This window comes from Dendrobates tinctorius, unplaced genomic scaffold, assembly GCF_039654945.1.
Source record: "Dendrobates tinctorius isolate UK_male_01 unplaced genomic scaffold, ASM3965494v1 ptg000159l, whole genome shotgun sequence".
Taxonomy (NCBI): Eukaryota; Metazoa; Chordata; class Amphibia; order Anura; family Dendrobatidae; genus Dendrobates; species Dendrobates tinctorius.
Genome location: NW_027361826.1, coordinates 15,439,559 through 15,459,484, shown reverse-complemented (window position 1 = coordinate 15,459,484; position 19,926 = coordinate 15,439,559). Strand labels below are relative to the sequence as shown.

Below are 19,926 nucleotides of genomic sequence, written 5' to 3'. Positions count from 1 at the left end.
GGCTGTTATGGCGGGGACATGGCTTTCCGCCAATGGAGAATCCTTGCTACCTCTACCATGATCTGCGTGCTGCGAGTCCTGCCTTGGTGGTTTATGTAGGCCATGGCTGTGTCCGACTGGATGCGGACCGGCTTGCCTGCGAGGAGGGACTGCCAGCGGAAGAGGGCAAGACAGCTGGCCTGAAGCCCACTTTCTCTTACAGGGGGCACAAGCGCAGTGAATCACCATGGGAATATAGCCAGAGGCCCCTGCAGGGTTGGGCATAGGTAGAGCCTGTGTGAAAAACTGCAGCAGGACGCTATGGAGGCGATACTGCTGAGGGGAGCCAAGAGTAAGAAAAGTGGCCAGGGGTGTAGGAATGCAGAGCCTACCAGACACCCAGCAATGCAGCAGCACAGCTAGCTGTGTACCCCGCCGTATCCCTGAAGACGCTGCAGGAGCGCAGGAAGCTGTGACCCTCATGTGGCACAGACGCTGCATGAGCACAATGGAAAATGGACACTGTCCTGACCACGAGATGCGCTGAGGAGAGGGGTGGGCGGGGTTATCGTACTGAGGAGAGAGGGAAGTCATTGTCCAGACAGGCCGGGTGCGCAGAAAAGGGGGCATGCCCAGCCGAAGAAAAAGAAAGCAGGGACCCGATAGGCTGGCATGCCTGTGGGAGCGTGACCAGCCTGTTATGTGCCTAACGTCAGTGCCGGGACCAACTCGCAGACAAGGGGAGCGTGTCCAGCGCTGGCAAAAACTAAAGCGTCGCGCCAATTGGTTGTGGTCAGCGGAGGGGCGTGATCGGGGCTGAGGACGTGCAGGGGGAGAATTGCTGTGCTAAGCTGGTGGCGTGTGCAGCAAGGAGCGGAGCCCGCTGATAGGGGGAATACCGGAGGGGGCGTGGCCTAACGAGAACAGCCTGGTGTGGAAGACTGCTGTTTAATGAAGGGCGGCGCGTGCTGCCCAAGAAAAAGTGTGCGAATTTTGAAATCTGGTCCCGGGCAGAATGAGAGAATGGGAGCTGCAGGGGCCTATACCGGTGAGCGCTGCTGCGGGGGGTCAGGGGGGCCATACTACCTGCTTCTTGAATCCGGTTCCGCTTCATAGATGAGGATCACATCAGTAGCCCTCGGGAGGGAGAGGGTCCTGGGAAAGAAGATCCTCCTTCCCGCACCGTCTCCAGACAGTGCAGAAGACGGCGTCAACCCCCTTAGGAACAAGGGGGGAGGCCACCACCGGTGACCACAGTCTTCCTCTCAGCCCTCTCCAAGGAGAGGGGTGAGGAGGGGAAAAGGCGAGGACTGGCCACCAAGATTCACTCTGAAACACCCCAAAGGGGGACAGGGGACAAAGTCCTGCCAGCAGGTCCGAGAGTGGGCGATGTGGGTGATACCACACTGCTCTCTCGGCCGCATCAATGTGGGAAAACAGGGTGAGAAAAACTGCACCATTACCCGAAGAGCTGTATCTGAAAAACAAAGGGGAAAAGATTAATAAACACACACAAAACCTGTAAAGGAAAAAACACTGCGGATCTGGTGTTAGATCCAGGTCCGCCTCCTACAGACACCAAGCAAAAACTGGAGTACTTTGTGCCTGTTGGTAGGTGTATACTGCAGGGGAGGAGCTAACTTTCTTACTTGCATAGTGTCAGCCTCCTAGCGACACAGCATACACCCATGGTAACCTGTGTTCCCAAATGAAGCGAGAAAGTAATTTTTAAGAGGATTTGAGGGGGGGGGCAAATCACACTGCAGATTGTCAAATCTTGTCAGTGCGTTGTATGCTCACTGCCAGGATTTCCCTCAGTTGCATTTTCCCCTGCTTCTCTCAATGTTATATTAAGAGAAGCAGATGAGCGGTTAGTCGGTACATGACCGCTAGTAGTGTGAAGTTCTAACACAGAACATATTGAACACTATCGGCATTCTCCAATCTGCAAAGAGATAGAAATTTAGACTTATCCCAGGAAACCCATTAACTGTTGCAGTTGTTGTCCCTCATCAACCATAGACTTGCAAAGAAAACATCAACGTAGCGCATACAGCTTTAGTTCCATCACAAAGCCTGACAACATTTTCAAGAAATCACTCACCAGTTTAATCAGAGCTCCTTGAATGGCCTGCTTCTGCTGCTCCCGCTCTTTTCTTCTTTCTTCCATTGCAGCTAACCGCTTCTGATTATCCTGAAGCCGTTTAGTTCTTGCATTAGGTTGCCCTTCTGCGCTGCTCTTCTGGGACAACGTTGACTTTGAGGCAGAACTGACCTCCTCATCACTGCTTGACTCATCGCTTCCACTGCTACCGCTACTACTAAGACTTTCACTATTCCAGTGGGCATCGGTTGAGGCATTCTGGTCTGTTTTAGGTGGTTTTTCACCTTTATGTTTGGTATCTTGATGTCCTTTATCTTCAGTAAACAAAGCATTTCCATTTCTCTCACAGCTGACAGCCTCCGGGTGATATGACTTTGCACAAGATACAGAGACGGACAATGACGACATCAGTGAGCCCAGCCCTTTAAATGCTGGAGGCTGGGGTAGAGGATTAGTCTTCCTTTTCCGCTTTGATTCATCATTTGAGCTATCATCCTCTTCTAAAATAGAAGCCACAATATCCTCTGGCTCGATACCTTTCTTTCTCTTTAGATTTCCATTACCAAGGGTGTTTTTTGTTGACTTACATGTTTGAGTCTCTGCTTCTTCACCTTCACTGGTGACATCTGAATTCTCATCATTTGAAGTGGATTTTGAGACATTTTTCCCTGGAGAGTTTAATGTTCTGACTGAGGGATCTTGCTTCACAGAATTGCTTTCTAAATAGGAAATCCTACTTCCTGAGCCTAGTTCAATATTACAGTCACCTGCTCCTAGATCTCTAGTATGTGAAACTTTTGCTTTGTCCTTTGTCGATTCCTTGCTATCTGATCCCTTCTTTCCACCTACAATACCACGCTGCACACACTTTGCACCAGCTATAACAATATCAGTATCTGCGGAGTCGTATTCCTGGTCCGAACCGTTCTGGTCATCTGCTTCATCATTATCAGACTCATCAGCATTATTAGTGAGTGCCTCAAGGTCTTCTATTGTCAGATCAAGTCGGTAGCAGTTTTGCATCATGGACTTATATTCTTCATCTGAACAGGAGTCACTACTGTCTTCTGTGCCATTACTCTGATCATCTTCTTCTGTCCTACCATTTTCTTGATTCACATGGCATTTTGAGTTACTGAATTCTGTGGAGACCACATTATTTTTTGGGGACTTTTCACTTTTACCATTTCTGCAGTTTTGGCTGGTCCTTGCAACTGTGATGATTTCATCTGTATCGGCAGAGTCGTACTCATTTTCATCTTTAGAGATACTATTGGATCCCCTGTGATTTCCGATTTCCTCAGCCCAAAGAGTTTTGTACCTGGGTGTGAAAGAGTTATCCACAACTTCTATATCCACGTCTTCAGTGTGTCTTTCACCTACTGCCACCATTTTCTCCCTTTCAATAATAGTTTTAAGTTCTTCTTCAGAGTCATACTCATCGTCAGACATACTGTTAATGCTTTTATTCCCCACATAACCACAATTCTGTCCTTTCTGTTGAGAGACTACTGTGTCTGCAGTTTTTTGGGGAGTGACCTGAGGGGTTCTGATATTGTTCTCTCTCTCTTCAGTCTTACATGTATTATAAGAATTGACTCTGCTCTTCTTTACTGGACTCTTAAACTCTGGGAACTCTCCTCTGCGTTTCTTGCTTATATCATCATTGCCACCATCCAGGTGCCACGTCAGCTGAGCGACAGGAGTCGACACAAGTGAAATGTTGTCCAGTTTTTTAACGTTATGGCAATACTTTGAGGGGTCGTATTTTGTGATGTTCACTAGAGTTAAGGAAAACTAATTGTACTACATGGAAAACCACATTCAATGAATTGGGGCAAGTCATGACTACACATTACATGCCGCAAAGAACAAAACTAAATGGGTTTTCCCAGTTTCGGAAAACCCTTAACCCCAGGCTGTAGACAATGCTGCTGCTCTCGATGTATATTATTGCCTGGTGCGCTGATGTCACAGCCAGGGCTGCAGCCAATGAGTAAACACAGCAGCTCTACAAGAGTTGACAGCAAGAGCCATTCAGATTGGCTGCAACGCCGTGGAAATCACATCAGTGGTGCAGACAATAATAGACTCCAGGAACATCAGAGGCTCTTTGGACCAGAGGAGAGGTAGAGCAGAGAGAAAAAAAAAAAAAAAAAAAAAAAAAAAAAAAAAAAAAGGGGGGGGGGGGGGGGTTTCGTTTGTTTCTTTATTTTTTAACCAAACTTTAGCCATGGGCTCAACTCTTTACTTCTCCTTCGACAATTATAGCCAAGTATTACATGATAAAAGATCGGAGTGTAGTCACATCCACCAGATACTATAGATATTGTATTTATGCCACAACCACCTTGTGGTACGACATAACTCGAACTCGATTATACAATAAGATATCAGGCTGCGCTGCTGTAATAAAGGATCCTTGGGACCAAGAGGAGTTTAACAGGTTTTATATCCACAATGCGTTTCAACGCTGAACTAGAGTCTTTTTCAAGTGAAAATAGTTTTTGTTCATTTGAAAAAGATGCTAGTCCAGCATTGAAACGCACTGTAGAAATATTCATGGGCCCTTACCAGTCTGACAATACTAGCCCTCAGCTGTTTACTTTAGCCCAGCCTTGATAAAGCTGTTAGCTGAGGGTTGCAGCCTGCAGCTTTCAGGTTTGCCTGCGCTGGTTATCAAATAGAGGAGACCCTACATCATTTACATATATATATATATATATATATATATATATATATATATATATATATATTTATTTATTAATAACACAGGCGCCGGCAGATGTAGACTCCCATCGGCAGCGCCTGCTCTTGCAGTTATCAGCGACAGCAGTCGTAGGCTGATGGAAGTAGTACTCTCATCAGCCGATGCCTGTGACCGTCAATAACATTTTTACTGCTGGTCACAGCTGCTGGCTCAATGCTGTCATCAGACAGCATGGGGACTACAGTCATGGCCAAAAGTTTTGAGAATGACACAAATATTATATTTTCACATGATCTGCTGGCCTCTGGTTTTTATGTGCGTTTGTCAGATGTTTTTATCACATACAGAAATATAATTGCAATCATATCATGAGTAGCAAAAGGTTATATTGACTGAATGAGTTAATGCAGTAAGTCAATATTTGCAGTGTTGACCCTTCTTCTTCAGGACCTCAGCAATTCTCCCTGGCATGCTCTCAATCAACTTCTGGATCAAATCCTGACTGATAGCAGTCCATTCTTGCAAAATCAATGCTTTTATTTTGTCTGAATTTGAAGGTTTTTGTTTGTACACCCGTCTCTTGATGATTGACCACAAGTTCTCAATGGGATTAAGATCTGGGGAGTTTCCAGGCCATGGTCCCAAAATCTCTATGTTTTGTTCCCTGTGCCATTTAGTTATCACCTTTGCTGTATGGCAAGGTGCTCCATCATGTTGAAAAAGGCATTGTTGATCGCCAAACTGCTCTTGGACGGTTGGGAGAAGTTGCTCTTGGAGGACATTCTGGTACCACTCTTTATTCATGGCTGTGTTTTTAGGCAAGACTGAGAGAGAGCCTATTCCCTTGGCTGAGAAGCAACCCCACACATGAATGGTTTCAGGATGCTTGACAGTTGGCATGAGACAAGACTGGTGGTAGCGCTCACCTGGTCTTCTCCGAATAAGCCGTTTTCCAGATGTCCCAAACAATCGAAAAGGGGATTCATCAGAGAAAATGACTTTACCCCAGTCCTCAGCAATACACTCCCTGTACCTCTTGCAGAATATCAGTCTGTCCATGATGTTTTTCCTGGAGAGAAGTGGCTTCTTTGCTGCCCTCCTTGAGACCAGGCCTTGCTCCAAGAGTCTCCGCCTCACAGTGCGTGCAGATGCACTCACACCTGCCTGCTGCCATTCCTGAGCAAGCTCTGCACTGCTGGTAGCCCGATCCCGCAGCTGAAACACTTTTAAGAGACGGTCCTGGCGCTTGCTGGTCTTTCTTGGGCGCCCTGGAGCCTTTTTGGCAACAAGGGAACCTCTCTCCTTGAAGTTCTTGATGATGCGATAGATTGTTGACTGAGGTGCAATCTTTCTAGCTGCGATACTCTTCCCTGTTAGGCCATTTTTGTGCAGTGCAATGATGACTGCACGTGTTTCTTTAGAGAAAACCATGGTTAACAGAAGAGAAACAATGATGCCAAGCACCAACCTCCTTTTAAAGTGTCCAGTGGTGTCATTCTTACTTAATCATGACAAATTGATCTCCAGCCCTGTCCTCAACACCCACACCTGTGTTAATGGAGCAATCACTGAAAAGGTTGTTAGCTGGTCCTTTTAAGGCAGGGCTGCAATGATGTTGAAATGTGTTTTGGGGGATAAAGTTCATTTTCTAGGCAAATATTGAGCTTGCAAGTAATTGCTGTTAAGCTGATCACTCTTTATAACATTCTGGAGTATATGCAAATTGCCATAAGAAAAAATGAAGCAGTAGACTTTGTAAAAATTAATATTTGTGTCATTCTCAAAACTTTTGGCCATGACTGTACAGCTCAGACAAGCAGTAATGATCTAACCGCTGATCAGCGTCAGTGTTTGCCGCACGGTCACGCAGATGACAGCATGGCAAACAACGGATGTTTGGGGCCCCCCCATTCATCTGAATGGGGTCTCGGTACCATTCTGGCGCGAACTTTTATTACATTTTCGGCCAACCCCGTACATCCATGAGTTCGCCCATCACTAACGACAACGCATCAAATCCTGTGAAGAAAAAATATGAAACGTGTGCACGAGACTTCAGGAATCTCATTCACTTTGCTGGTGGTAGGAAATCCTTGGAGTTTTTTTTTTTTTGTTTAAAAAAAAAAAACACCACACCACACACACACAAAACAAGGCAAAAGCACAGCAAATCTTGAACATGTGCACATACCCCGATTACACATTCCATTGGTTTCCTAAAAGTCACAGTAAACTTGCTTACCCGAGAAAATTCAGAAATAAATTTCTAAATGATAAAAAGGATATTTTGCTTTCTTTGTTCCCCTTTAAATGAAGCACCGGCAGGACTCTTCCGTATTTGCTCACCACCCAGTTCTAAAAAGGAACAAAAAAAAATATATTAAATCAGAAACTCCTCTGGCACCTAATCTTCTGATAAGGAGCTTAATAAAAATGAAACTAAGAAAGAACTGGTACATCAAGCTGCTTCCATGACTTCCCAATAAGCCACTCTTTAGCACGCAGCTGAGATAGATAGTCTCTGCAAAGAACCTCTGAAGAGAGAACAGATGCAAAAAACAACTGAAGCAATGAGATACAAAACAATTTTGTTGCTTTATTCGCTTTAAATACTGCCATCGGGGTGGTAAATCCAGCTTGTTATAACACCTGTTAACTACACGTGTGTTCTGCAGTTTCATTAAAGTCTTGTAAACCCAAAAGAGAAACAGTGCCGCAAACCAGAAGATCCCAAATCAGTCATTTCGAAATCTGTCAAACTCCCTAAAAACTCATTTGCCTTCACGGCTTACTTTGCATTAGCTTACGTGCAGTCAAGCAATTGATCAGTAATAGTGACTGTGACAGTAATAGTGAATAGGACTCTTGGAGGAGAACAATAGATTTCTGAAAACTAATAGAGACCCAGAAATGCCAATATCACAAAACAAAAAAGTGATAAAGAGCGTGGTTTCACCTACCTTTTCTTGTCCCAGATGCCAGGAACAGAAAGGACCTGACTGGACAGTGGATCCCACAGGAAGATTGGCAGGGGACATGTTTCTCTAACGAAGTTCTTCTTTGCAGAGGACATTTCTCTGAACAGACCATGCCAAAGAAGGGCAGCTACAGGATGTACTAATAGTGCTGGGCTCCTGCTTGAAGCAGCAGCCACTGTTGGCCCTCAAGCTCACAATTGAGGTGATCACTTTAAGGGGGTGTTTTCAAGGCTGTAAATATCTTTAATTGGTTAGACACCACGAAAATAAGTTTGAAATTACTAGTTTCCATAGACCAGGGGTAACAAAAACATGCGGCCCGAGGACCGCATTCGGCCCTTGAGGCTGCTTCATGTGGCCTGCAGGCATAGGAGAAGTTGTGATGATCGTGGCCCGAGACTGGGGGCAGAAGTCATTGATTCTTTTAGTTGAAAAAAAAAAAAAAAAAAAAATTAATATATATATTGTGAGGTGCCAAGGGGAGAGGTACTAGAAAACAGGTATGTTTCTCCCCGTTTCATTTCATGTGTCTCCCTGTACTGATGATGAAGCCAGTTTATTTCACTGTAATCCAGTCCTGGTTTCCTTAGTGATCAGCATGGAAAGGACTGGTAGTTCCGCCTCCACTAATTCAATCCAGGTTTTAGTTTCCTGACTGGTCCAGCTGATATAATCAGGAGGAGCTGGGATCTCTCAGTCTATGTCTGCTGAGCTGGGAGCTGACACAGTAAGATAACATGGACTTGTTTGCTGTTATATAGGTTTATTTTGTAGTTAGCCTGCTATTGTTAGTTAGTGGTCAGACGGCCTTAGACGTTTTATTTCATGTTTGGCATGTGTAACATTGGATAACAAGTGTGCACAATAAATATGCCGTGTCCATATTGCTAGTCTGCTGAAGTGACTTCATAGCCACACGCTTGTGCCAAAGCAAAGATCCCAGCTGAGCTATCTATTCCCCACAAATGGTGGAGAATGCGGGCAGTTGTGGCTGCTGGACTGTGACTGCAGAGAAAACGCTGTGTATGTCCTGGCTGAAAGCTTCTGCGCTTTTGAAGAGCCAAGAGTCCAGTAATATGGAGGAACTAGTGAAGCAGTTATTGCAAGCAAATGTGCAACAACAGCAGACTAATGCTTGCTTCCAGAAGGCTCTGGAGCAGCAACACCAGATGCAGCAAGAGCAGTTGGAGGCAATAAAACAGGCCTTGGTTCGGCAACCCCGAGATGAGGGAGACCGTGCACAAAGCGCTGCTAGTGCGCAGAAAGCCGTACAGAAGACTTTGCTTAAAATGACCGCAGACGATGATGTGGAAGCATACCTCACCGTGTTTGAACGTATTGCAGAACGTGAGCACTTACCACTGGACAGATGGGCTGAGGTAGTGGCTCCATTTCTGAGCGGAGATCCACAAAAAGCCTATTACGATCTGAGTGGAGCGGATGCTATGGACTATATCAAACTCAAAGGCGAAATCCTGGCAAGGCTGGGAGTAAACACGTATGTACGTGCACAGAGGGTGCATTTATGGAATTTTGTGGAGCATCAGCCAGCCCGCTCACAAATGCATGATCTCATCCATCTAGTAAAAAAATGGCTGCAACCGGAGGCTTTGACGTCCTCACAGATGGTGGAGCGTGTTGTTCTAGACAAGTACCTGCGGTCCTTACCCGCTAAGATCCAGAGGTGGGTTGGACAGGGTGACCCAACTACCGCTGACCAGTTGGTGAATATGGTCGAACGCTACAATGCTTCTGAAAGCATACTCCAAGGGACGTTAGCACCCCACTGGCCCCCCAAGAAATCGCTGGAGAGTCCTGCGAAACCTACTCCATCTTCAAAAGAAGAGAACGTCACAATGAAGGGTAGCAGACCTACAAAGGACTATGGAGGTGGTACAGGCTCACATCAAGCCAGCAGACCTCGTCTGGGATCTCCATCGAGGAGACAAGGGCCTATACAATGTTGGCGATGTCGCGGGCTTGGCCATGTAGCAGCTAACTGCCCAATGACTACAGAGCCAATGGACTGTAATGCTATGAGGCGTCTTTCATTATATGTGCAGTCAGTCTGTGTGGCGGAGACCCTCACGGGAAATGAACAACACGTGTGCCATGTCGAGGTTGACGGTTATAGTGTGAATGCCGTCTTGGATTCCGGCAGTCAAGTAACTTTAGTACATGCCAGTTTGGTGGACTCTAGCGCCCTAACGAACTTAACCGTGGGCATTAGTTGCATCCATGGGGATACTAAGAACTACCCCACTGCCTGGGTTACTCTTACCACGCCAGTAGGGACCAAAAGACATCAGGCGGCAGTCATAAAGTCTATGGGACACAGTGTAATCCTGGGGAGAGACTTTCCCTTATTTTGGGACTTGTGGAACTTCAAAAGTGGCATGAACCCTCTAGTTGAAGACGGTGCTCCGGAGCTAGCCCCTGAACCATTGCAGCAAGACGACGGAGAACTCATCTCAGAGGAAGTACTAGAATCTGTGGACTCTCCTCTGGCTGTGTATGCAGGCGAGGCAGACCAGCTAGAGGATGTTTTAGAAATGCCTGACCTTGAGGTGGCCCGTGGTAAGTTCGGGACCGCTCAGCACCAGGATCCTACTCTAGCAAGGGCGTGGGAAAACATAAAGGTCTCCGAGGGAAGACCATTGTACCCAGGGGCTCAAAACGAGTTCCCACACGTGGCGGTGCAGCAGGATATGTTGTATCACATAGACAAGGTGCGAGGGGTGGTGGTAGAACAACTAGTGGTACCTAAGTCCTTTCGCCAGGTAGTTTTGGAGTTGGCACATAAACATCCCTTGGGAGGTCACCTGGCGGTAGAAAAGACAAAACACCGTATTCTGCAACGTTTCTTTTGGCCGGGTCTAGTGGGAGACGTGACCCAGTACTGTCGGTCATGTCCTACGTGTCAATTGACCGCACCTATGTCACATTTTAGAAGCCCCTTAGTGCCCTTACCAATAATAGAGGTGCCCTTCGAGAGGATAGCAATGGATATAGTCGGTCCATTAGTTAAATCTGCCAGGGGTCATCAGTACATTTTGGTAGTATTGGATTACGCCACGCGTTATCCCGAAGCAGTGCCCTTGCGGAATGCCAATGCGAAATCAATTTCAAAGGAACTGGTTAATATGTTTTCCCGCACCGGCATTCCGAAAGAGATACTTACGGATCAAGGGACCCCCTTTATGTCTCGTATACTTAAGGATTTATGTAAACTGCTAAAAATCTCCCATTTGCGTACCCCAGTATATCACCCTCAGACTGATGGTTTGGTGGAGCGCTTTAACAAAACCCTAAAGGGAATGTTGAAAAGGGTGGTGGATAAGGACGGGAGAGATTGGGATGCCCTACTACCATACCTCCTGTTCGCTATACGTGAGGTACCCCAATCCTCCACAGGCTTTTCACCTTTTGAGTTGGTTTATGGGCCGTGTCCTAGGGGCCTGTTAGATATTGCCAAGGAGACTTGGGAACAAGAGGTGACTCCTTATCGCAGTGTAATTGAACACAACACTTATGCAGGACCGAATTGCAGCAGTTATGCCAATAGTTAAAGAGTGTTTAGAGCGCGCACAACATGCCCAAAGCACGGTATACAACCGAGCGGCAAAAACACGAGTCTTTCAACCCGGAGACAGGGTGTTGGTATTGGTGCCTACCATAGAGAATAAATTTCTTGCGAAATGGCAGGGACCATACGAAGTGCTGGAACGAGTAGGTGAAGTAAATTATAAGATACACCAACCAGACAAGAGAAAGCCCGAACAAATATACCACATAAACTTGCTTAAGGCCTGGCGGGACAGGGAGAGTCTGGTGGCAGGAGCTCCCCTTGAGGATGGGCCTCGAGGGGCACCACCTTCTAAGGTAAAGGACCCCCAGGTAGCTCCGCCAGAAGTGGGTATTGCAGACACGCTATCCGAAAGCCAAAAACGAGAGACCAGGGAGTTCATACAGAGGAACGCAGATATTTTCTCGGAACTTCCTGGCCGGACTCACCTAATTAAACATGACATTATTACTGATCCACAGGCGCGGGTACGGCTTAAACCATATCGAATTCCGGAGGCTCGGAGACAAGCCATTGCCCAGGAAGTGAAGATGTTAGAGCTCGGGGTCATTGAGGATTCCCGGAGTGATTGGGCTAGCCCTATCGTACTGGTGCCCAAACCCGATGGGACTATCCGATTTTGTAACGATTTTCGGAAAGTAAACGAAGTATCGAAATTCGATGCCTACCCGATGCCAAGAGTCGATGAACTGATAGAGAGACTGGGTTCGGCTAGGTACATATCCACTATTGACTTAACAAAAGGTTATTGGCAGATTCCCCTCACGGAATCAGCCAAAGAGAAAATTGCCTTTGTTACGCCCCAGGGATTATTCCAGTACCGAGATATGCCATTTGGGTTGCATGGTGCCGCAGCCACCTTCCAACGTCTAATGGATATTGTCCTAAAACCCCATGGCCAGTATGCATCTGCGTACTTGGACGACATTATTATCTTTAGCAATGACTGGGACACGCATTTGTCAAAAGTACAAGCCGTCTTAGACTCCCTAAAAACAGCTGGGTTGACTGCCAATCCCAAGAAATGTACGTTGGGATTGGAAGAGGCTCGCTATCTGGGATATAGCATAGGGAGAGGCGTCGTGAAGCCTCAAGCCAATAAAGTGGACGCTATTCAAAATTGGCCACGACCGGTAACCAAAAAACAGGTTGGAGCTTTTTTAGGGATCGTTGGTTATTATAGGCGGTTCATCAAACATTTTGCGACCATCGCAGCTCCTCTCACAGATCTTACTAAGGGGTCGAAATCTGTCACAATAAAGTGGAACGCAGAAGCAGAGGAGGCCTTTCAACGATTGAAAACAGTCCTCTGTGACCAACCAGTGTTGGTTGCACCAGACTTTAAACGGGAGTTTATTGTCCAAACAGACGCCTCTGGGGTGGGCCTCGGCGCGGTTTTGTCTCAAGAAGTAAATGGCGAGGAACACCCAGTGGCCTATCTAAGCAGAAAGCTTACGAGAGCAGAAAAGAACTACAGTGTAGTTGAGCGGGAAGCCCTGGCTGTGAAATGGGCCCTGTGCACCTTGCGCTATTATTTACTAGGTCGCCAGTTTAGGCTAGTGACGGACCATTCGCCCCTAACGTGGATGTCCCGGGCAAAAGAAGGCAATGCACGGGTGACACGCTGGTTCTTAGCATTACAAGGGTTTAAATTTTCCATTGAGCACAGGGCGGGCACAGCGCACAGAAATGCAGATGCGTTGTCTAGAACGCACTGCTTGGTGACTCGTCGTGTCCGACCCCACGGGCTCGAACAGAGGAGGGGGGTGTGTGAGGTGCCAAGGGGAGAGGTACTAGAAAACAGGTATGTTTCTCCCCGTTTCATTTCACATGTCTCCCTGTACTGATGATGAAGCCAGTTTATTTCACTGTAATCCAGTCCTGGTTTCCTTAGTGATCAGCATGGAAAGGACTGGTAGTTCCGCCTCCACTATTTCAATCCAGGTTTTAGTTTCCTGACTGGTCCAGCTGATATAATCAGGAGGAGCTGGAATCTCTCAGTCTATGTCTGCTGAGCTGGGAGCTGACACAGTAAGATAACATGGACTTGTTTGCTGTTATATAGGTTTATTTTGTAGTTAGCCTGCTATTGTTAGTTAGTGGTCAGACGGCCTTAGACGTTTTATTTCATGTTTGGCATGTGTAACATTGGATAACAAGTCTGCACAATAAATATGCCGTGTCCATATTGCTAGTCTGCTGAAGTGACTTCATAGCCACACGCTTGTGCCAAAGCAAAGATCCCAGCTGAGCTATCTATTCCCCACAATAAATAAATATATATATATATATATATATATATATATATATATATATATATATATACACACACACACACACAGTATATACACACACAACGACAAAGCAAAGTCCAGCAATAACGTGAGCAATCCAGGATGCTGTTAAAAATTTTTTTCTTTTTATTCATAAATCCATTAAAATGCAATGGTCCAAGCAGTTCAAAACAGCAATAACGCAGGAAAGTCGTGCAGATAGGACTACGCGATTCTGGACCGTGAAGAAGGCGGGTTCTACCGCTGAAACGCGTAGTCCTATCTGCACGACTTTCCTGCGTTATTGCTGTTTTGAACTGCTTGGACCATTGCATTTTAATGGATTTAGGAATAAAAAGAAAAAAATTTTTAACAGCATCCTGGATTGCTCACGTTATTGCTGGACTTTGCTTTGTCGTTGTTCACATTTGTATGGATGGACTCCTACATCCAGATCCGGGCACAACGGAGTTAACCAGGTCAGCTGAGGTTCCAGGTGGTTCACAGGAGTGAGCTGGTCTACATTGTTGGATAGAGATATATATATATATATATATATATATATATATATATATATATATATATATATATATATATATATATATATCCAAAAAGGTGTAGAGAAAAAAAAAACAATACACTATCACTAAAATGGTCATGTTAACCTGCAAAGGATGCGGAGCTTCAAATTCACATTTTTTCTATGTACGGCCCATATAAATTCACATTTTTTCTATGTACGGCCCATATACTCAGCCAAGTTTGAGAAGGCAACGCCTAACACACCAGCCACCTCTCTCCAGCCCATAGATTCGTCAAGTTAAGGCCCCGTTACACAAAACGATGTCCCAGCGATCCCACCAACGATCCGACATGGATGGGATCGCTGGGACATCGTTAGACAGCCCCTTCAGCGATCAGGACCAGCGAGCAAGCTGGTTTCTAATGTAAACATCGGGTATCCAGGAGCCGCGGCTCCTGGATACCAGATGTTTACCTTGGAAACCGGTGTACACGCTGGTTTCCAAGGTAAACATTGGGTATCTAAGAGCCGCGCGGCTCCTGTATACCCGATGTTTACATTAGAAACCAGCATCGCTGATCTCTCGCTGCCACAAAAAATGGCCGAGGCCGATCGAGAACGATCAGCGACACCGTGTGTGTGTGGGGGGGGGGGGGGGCGGTCGCTGATCCCCGTCACACACAGCGATCTCGCTGGCGAGATCGCTGTGGCGTCACAAAATCAGCGAGATCGCTGTGTGTGACGGGGCCTTTAGCTGCTCAGTTCCTTGATCTCCTCCAGCTTTCACAGCAGGTCTCCTAATCACTGCTCTCTAGTTCTGTGGTGAAACATCTTATCTCTTGTGTAGACACAGTGATAACAAGGACTATTCCAGAACAAACCACTGATAGTTGAATGTTTTAAGCCCCCTTCACACATAGCGAGATCGCTAAAGTGTCACCAATTTTGTGACGCAAAAGCGAAATCGCTAGCGATCTCGCTACATTTGACACGTACCTGCGACCCGGCCCCCCGCTGGATATCGCTGATCGCGCGCGAACATCCTGGGCCATTTTCTTCTCGCTGGCGTCCTGCTGGCGCCGACTAGTGCCGCATGGACGCAGGCGGAAGTCGTCATCATCGCTGCGTCTGACAGGTAAGTAACGACCGCCGACGGGCTGCTGCGTCGCTGGTGAGATCTTCCTGTTTGGCAGCTCACTAGCGACCATTTAGCGATGCACCAGCGATCCTGACCGGGTCGTATCATTGTCGGGATCGCTGGTGCATCGGTAAATGTAAGAGGACCCTTAAGCCCCTTTCTCACATAGCTAGATCACTGAAGCGTCACCGATTTTGTGACACAACAGCGATCTCGCCACATGTGACACGCAGCAGCGACCAACCCCCCCCCCTCCCGCTGGATATCGCTGTTTGTGCTCGAATGTCCTGGGCCATTTTTTCGTCATCGGCGTCCCACTGGCCAGCAAGCATCACTGTTTGACGCCGACGAGCGACCTCGTTGGCGACGCAGAACTCAGGGACGCAGGCGGGAATCGTTTGAAAAGCTGCTGTGTGACAAGGTACCAACGACCAGCGAGGTCGTTACAAGGATCGCCGGATCGTTGCTGCGTCACTGAAAAGATCTGACTGTTTGGCAGCTTACTAGCGACCATAAAGCGAAGCACCAGCGATCCTTTCCAGGTCGTATTGTTGTCGGGATCGCTGGTGTGTCGCTAAGTGAAACGGGACACTTAGGGGTACTTCACACATAGCGAGATCGTTAGCGAGATTGCTGAAACGTCACAGATTTTGTGACGCAACAACGACCACGCCAGCGATCTCGCTACGTGTGACACATAGTGGCGACCGGCCCCCCGCTGCGATATCGCTGATCGTGCTCGAATGTCCTAGGCCATTTTTGGATTGTTGGTGTCCTGCTGGCCAGCATGCATCGCTGTGTTTGACACGCCATAACAATGACGAGCAACCTCGTTGGTGACTCAGAACGCAGGCGTGGGTCGTCAGAGTAGCTGCTGTGTAACAAGGTCGCAACGACCGCCGAATCGTTGCTGCGTCGTTGAGTAGATCTGCCTATTTGACAGCTTATTAGCCGCCATGTAGCGACGTACCACCGATCCTAACCAGGTCCTATCGTTGTCGGGATCGCTGGAGCATTGCTATGTGTAACAGGACCTTTAGAGCAGTTTCACCAGAACTGTCACTCAAGGAGAAGAGTCTGCCCAGCTAGAAACTAGGAAGTGAGGCGATTGCATTGTTCTGAGCTGCTCAAGAGACAACTTGAGAATATGCCTGTAAGGTGATCAAACCGTACAAGAGGGGCTACAGCAAAAATTTGTAAAGTTTGAACTCTCTCAGCTATTGCACATAGCTTAAAGAGATTTTTTTTTCTATCAGCAAGCAGTCAGTACTTACTATAGTCTTGTACTTTAGATTACTACAATTGAATGATTTGTCAACTTGTCAGTCAACAAAAGTAAAATAATGTAATATCCTAACTGAATCCCAAATCTAAAAATGCAGGTGGGTTTAAAGCGAACCTGTCAGCAGAACTTAAGTAAACTGAAGTAAACTACAGGTCCTGTCAGATTGGTGCTGTTACACGGATTAAGACGATACCTGGGGTGAAGAAATTCATCCTGTGGATCTTGTGTAATCAGTGTTAGAAGTTTGCAGTTAATGATATACTCGTACACTGGGGACAAACTGTAGGCAAAGTCTGTAGGCTTTAAGCCAGAGAAACTAAGGAGGTGCAAAAATAGGAACACATACCCCAGTTGGTCTGAGCCAGATGGAAAAGTAAGTGACTCCACCAGAAATAACATCATCTGCAGGACTAGTATCTACCACTATATGGTCAGCATAAGTGTCCCCCCCCCCCCCCCCCGAAACCAAACCCCTAGTTATGCCTCTGACACATGTTAAAAAAGAGACCTCACTAGAAACGCGCCAATCCGATTATTTTTTTACTTTAATAAATGCCTAATTAACCTACTAGAAATCAGCAAAATGTCATTAAACAAAGTATTAACACATCAGTATGAACATGGAAGAAAAAAAATATGAGTATTAGCATTTCACAGATGACCTGCCTTATGATTGGGGACTTCAGTGCCCGGTACGGCTGCTTTCATCTGAAAGTCAGTGACGCCAGCTTTTTCTAGAGACTTAAAGAGGTCATTTTGTGGGCGACTTTGTTCCTTAGGTTTCTTCTTCTCTTTGGCCGCTTGCCTCTCTTGTTCTAGCCTGCACAGAACAGAAAATGAGAATTACTTACTGGCAATTTGAGTGTGGGATCCGCTCCTATCACTGGACAGCAAGCCAAGAGCACAGAATAAAAAGCAACTTTCACTTCCTATGGTTTCCAAGAAGTCAAGTAGGAGTTACCCAAATTATAATTATTCTTGTTATTATTTATACATTCACTCAAGCCCATTCTTCATTTTGAGAAGAGAAGATTGAGAACCACCAACCATAAAGCCAGGTGGGAAAATTAGGGTGCTGTCATGGGTTTCAGGAAAATCAAATTACCGATAAGTAATTAGATTTCCCCTCACCAATGACAGTAGCTAAGACTGTGACCAAGGAATCCTATGAGGAGGCAGCACCCCTGTAAGATTTTACACCTGAAGAAAGATCCCAAGAATATCCTAGCTCATCGTGTAGTGCTTCAGAAAGGAAGATTGTGAAAATTTTAGCATTCAATCAAGATACTGAGTCCAACAAAAAAAAGAGACAAGAGTTATAAAAAAAAAAAAAAAAAAAAGATTTTTTTTCTTTTTACTGGTTATTTTTTTCTTTCCAGAAAGGGTCTTTATTTACAGACTTCACTTATATGTAGGGGTAGGTATATACCTCAGATTTAATTAGATACTCCGTACTTGTTAAATCACTTAATCCACAACTGAAGTATATAAGAACTGGTAGGACTTAGCTTGCTAATGGAACCAGACGTCAAGTGATTTAAATTGACCTTTTTGGTGTATCCATTAAGACGCAACATTAAGTGCTAAAAAATTTATTTAAGCCGAAACTCGCAACTGTATTTCGAGATTCCCATCTTAAAGAATTTCTGGTTACCGCCAGGGCTGTGGAGTCGGTAAGCCACAGTTGCGACTCCGACTCCTGGATTTTATCAGACTCCGGCTCCTTCATAAATGGCCAATTCATAACAAATTTACTGTTGTAAAATATTAAACATCGTGCTTATTCAGTTTCTCACCATCATATAAGTAATCAGACCACTTAGAGCAAAAACTAAATTTATTAGAATACAATTAGAATATAGCAAATAACTTTTCTAAACTGTAAGTAAATATGCAATAAACACTTTTATGCAGTTAATAAGAAGAAATCTATAAATTTGTCCTCAGAAAAAGTATTGCCTCTGTCAGATCCTCCTTCATGGATGCCCTCAAATCTGATCTAATTATTTTGAGAGCAGAGAACAACCTCTCTACAATAACTTGTGTTGGTGGCAAAGCAGTAACCACTCGGGCAACATCTCTGACAATGTCAGGATACAGAGGAATCGCTTGTTGCACTGTTATTTTTGATGAACGGTCAAATTTCTCAATTTCTTTTAGTGCACATGAAAAATTCTGCTGAAATGTACTGGCTGTGTTCCTTGATGGGGATGACTCTTCTATACGGGAACGCTTTGCACGGTCCTTGTGATCCAAATATTTTTCGAAATTAAATTCTTCATCAGTTGATGATGAGGGTGAAGATGTGGCAGGACGACCAAATTCTTCTTGTTCCTCCTGACTGTTCTGCAACCCTTTCATCCTTACTGCTATTTCAAACAGAGCTTCTTTTCCTTTACTTAGCTGTTGATCATCTAGAAGAATCCGATGCATTGGGTCTACATAAACAGCTGCCAAAAGAATGTTATTTTGTAATAGTAGCTCCTCTCTCCGTTTCATTGATGTAGCAATGCCACTTGCAATTAACCCTCCTCTTTGGGACAGGCGAAACATCAGGTTCTTCCACTCCTTTAAGAAAATACCTGGAGTTAAGTCCTCTGCTTGTAATTTTTTAGTCACTGTAAATGGGTGCTCTAGCAATTTTTCCAGCTCAGTCACCTGATTCCACTGACTTTCATTTAGCGTCAGTTGAGGGTTAGCCATGTCTACAAGAAAGGTTTTCAGTTCAACCAAGCGCTGAATCATTAAGTAAGTACTGCCCCATCGTGTGGCTTGATCAATAATTGCCCCTTTTCCAGCACGTCTCTTCAAAATTGAGTCAACTTTAGGGGTTCTGGCAACAGTAGCCAATTTTCTCACCTTGCCAATCAGTGCAGCAGAATGTCCTTCTTGCAGACTGTCTCTTATAGCCAGCTGTAGCGTATGCACAACACAGCGCATGTGATGAATGAAAGAACATATTGACACAGTTTCAACAAGATCATCTAAACTATCATGTTGCTGTTCATCTGAAGCAACTTCAGTTTGCTCCTCAGTTACAATGCTGTGTTCCTCTATTTCAAACATTTCTGTGTCTGTGGACCCAGAATGTTCTTCTAGCTGCTGGTCACCATCATTACTCTCATTCATTAGCTTAATAGTACTTATCATATTTAAAGCATTGTCAGTTACGACAGAAAGAACTTGCTCTTTTTTAAGTTCATAGTCTTGCAGAACCTTTTCCACCAAGACCTGGAGAAACTCACTGGTGTGATGAGCTTTGGTGTCTTTTACTGCCAATGTCTTGGTAACCATTTCATTTTTGTCACAAACAAATCGAACATTGATGGCAAAATAGTTCACTCTGTGAC

At 45.5% G+C, this 19,926-nt stretch overlaps 1 protein-coding gene across 3 annotated transcripts in view; it reads right to left on the bottom strand.

Moving 5' to 3' along the window:
- Positions 1-19,926, bottom strand: part of NOL8 (nucleolar protein 8) — a 57,861-nt gene that overhangs the window by 20,846 nt on the left and 17,089 nt on the right. For 2 of the 3 annotated variants that reach the window (XM_073549586.1, XM_073549585.1), the window contains exons 5-7: positions 17,243-17,396; positions 7,075-7,148; positions 2,084-3,854 (exon numbers count right to left, since the gene is read on the bottom strand). In XM_073549586.1, the coding sequence (XP_073405687.1) occupies positions 2,084-3,854; positions 7,075-7,148; positions 17,243-17,396 (1,999 nt within the window). The remainder of the gene's footprint in view (positions 1-2,083; positions 3,855-7,074; positions 7,149-17,242; positions 17,397-19,926) is intronic. The other variant, XM_073549587.1, reaches the window with a different exon arrangement.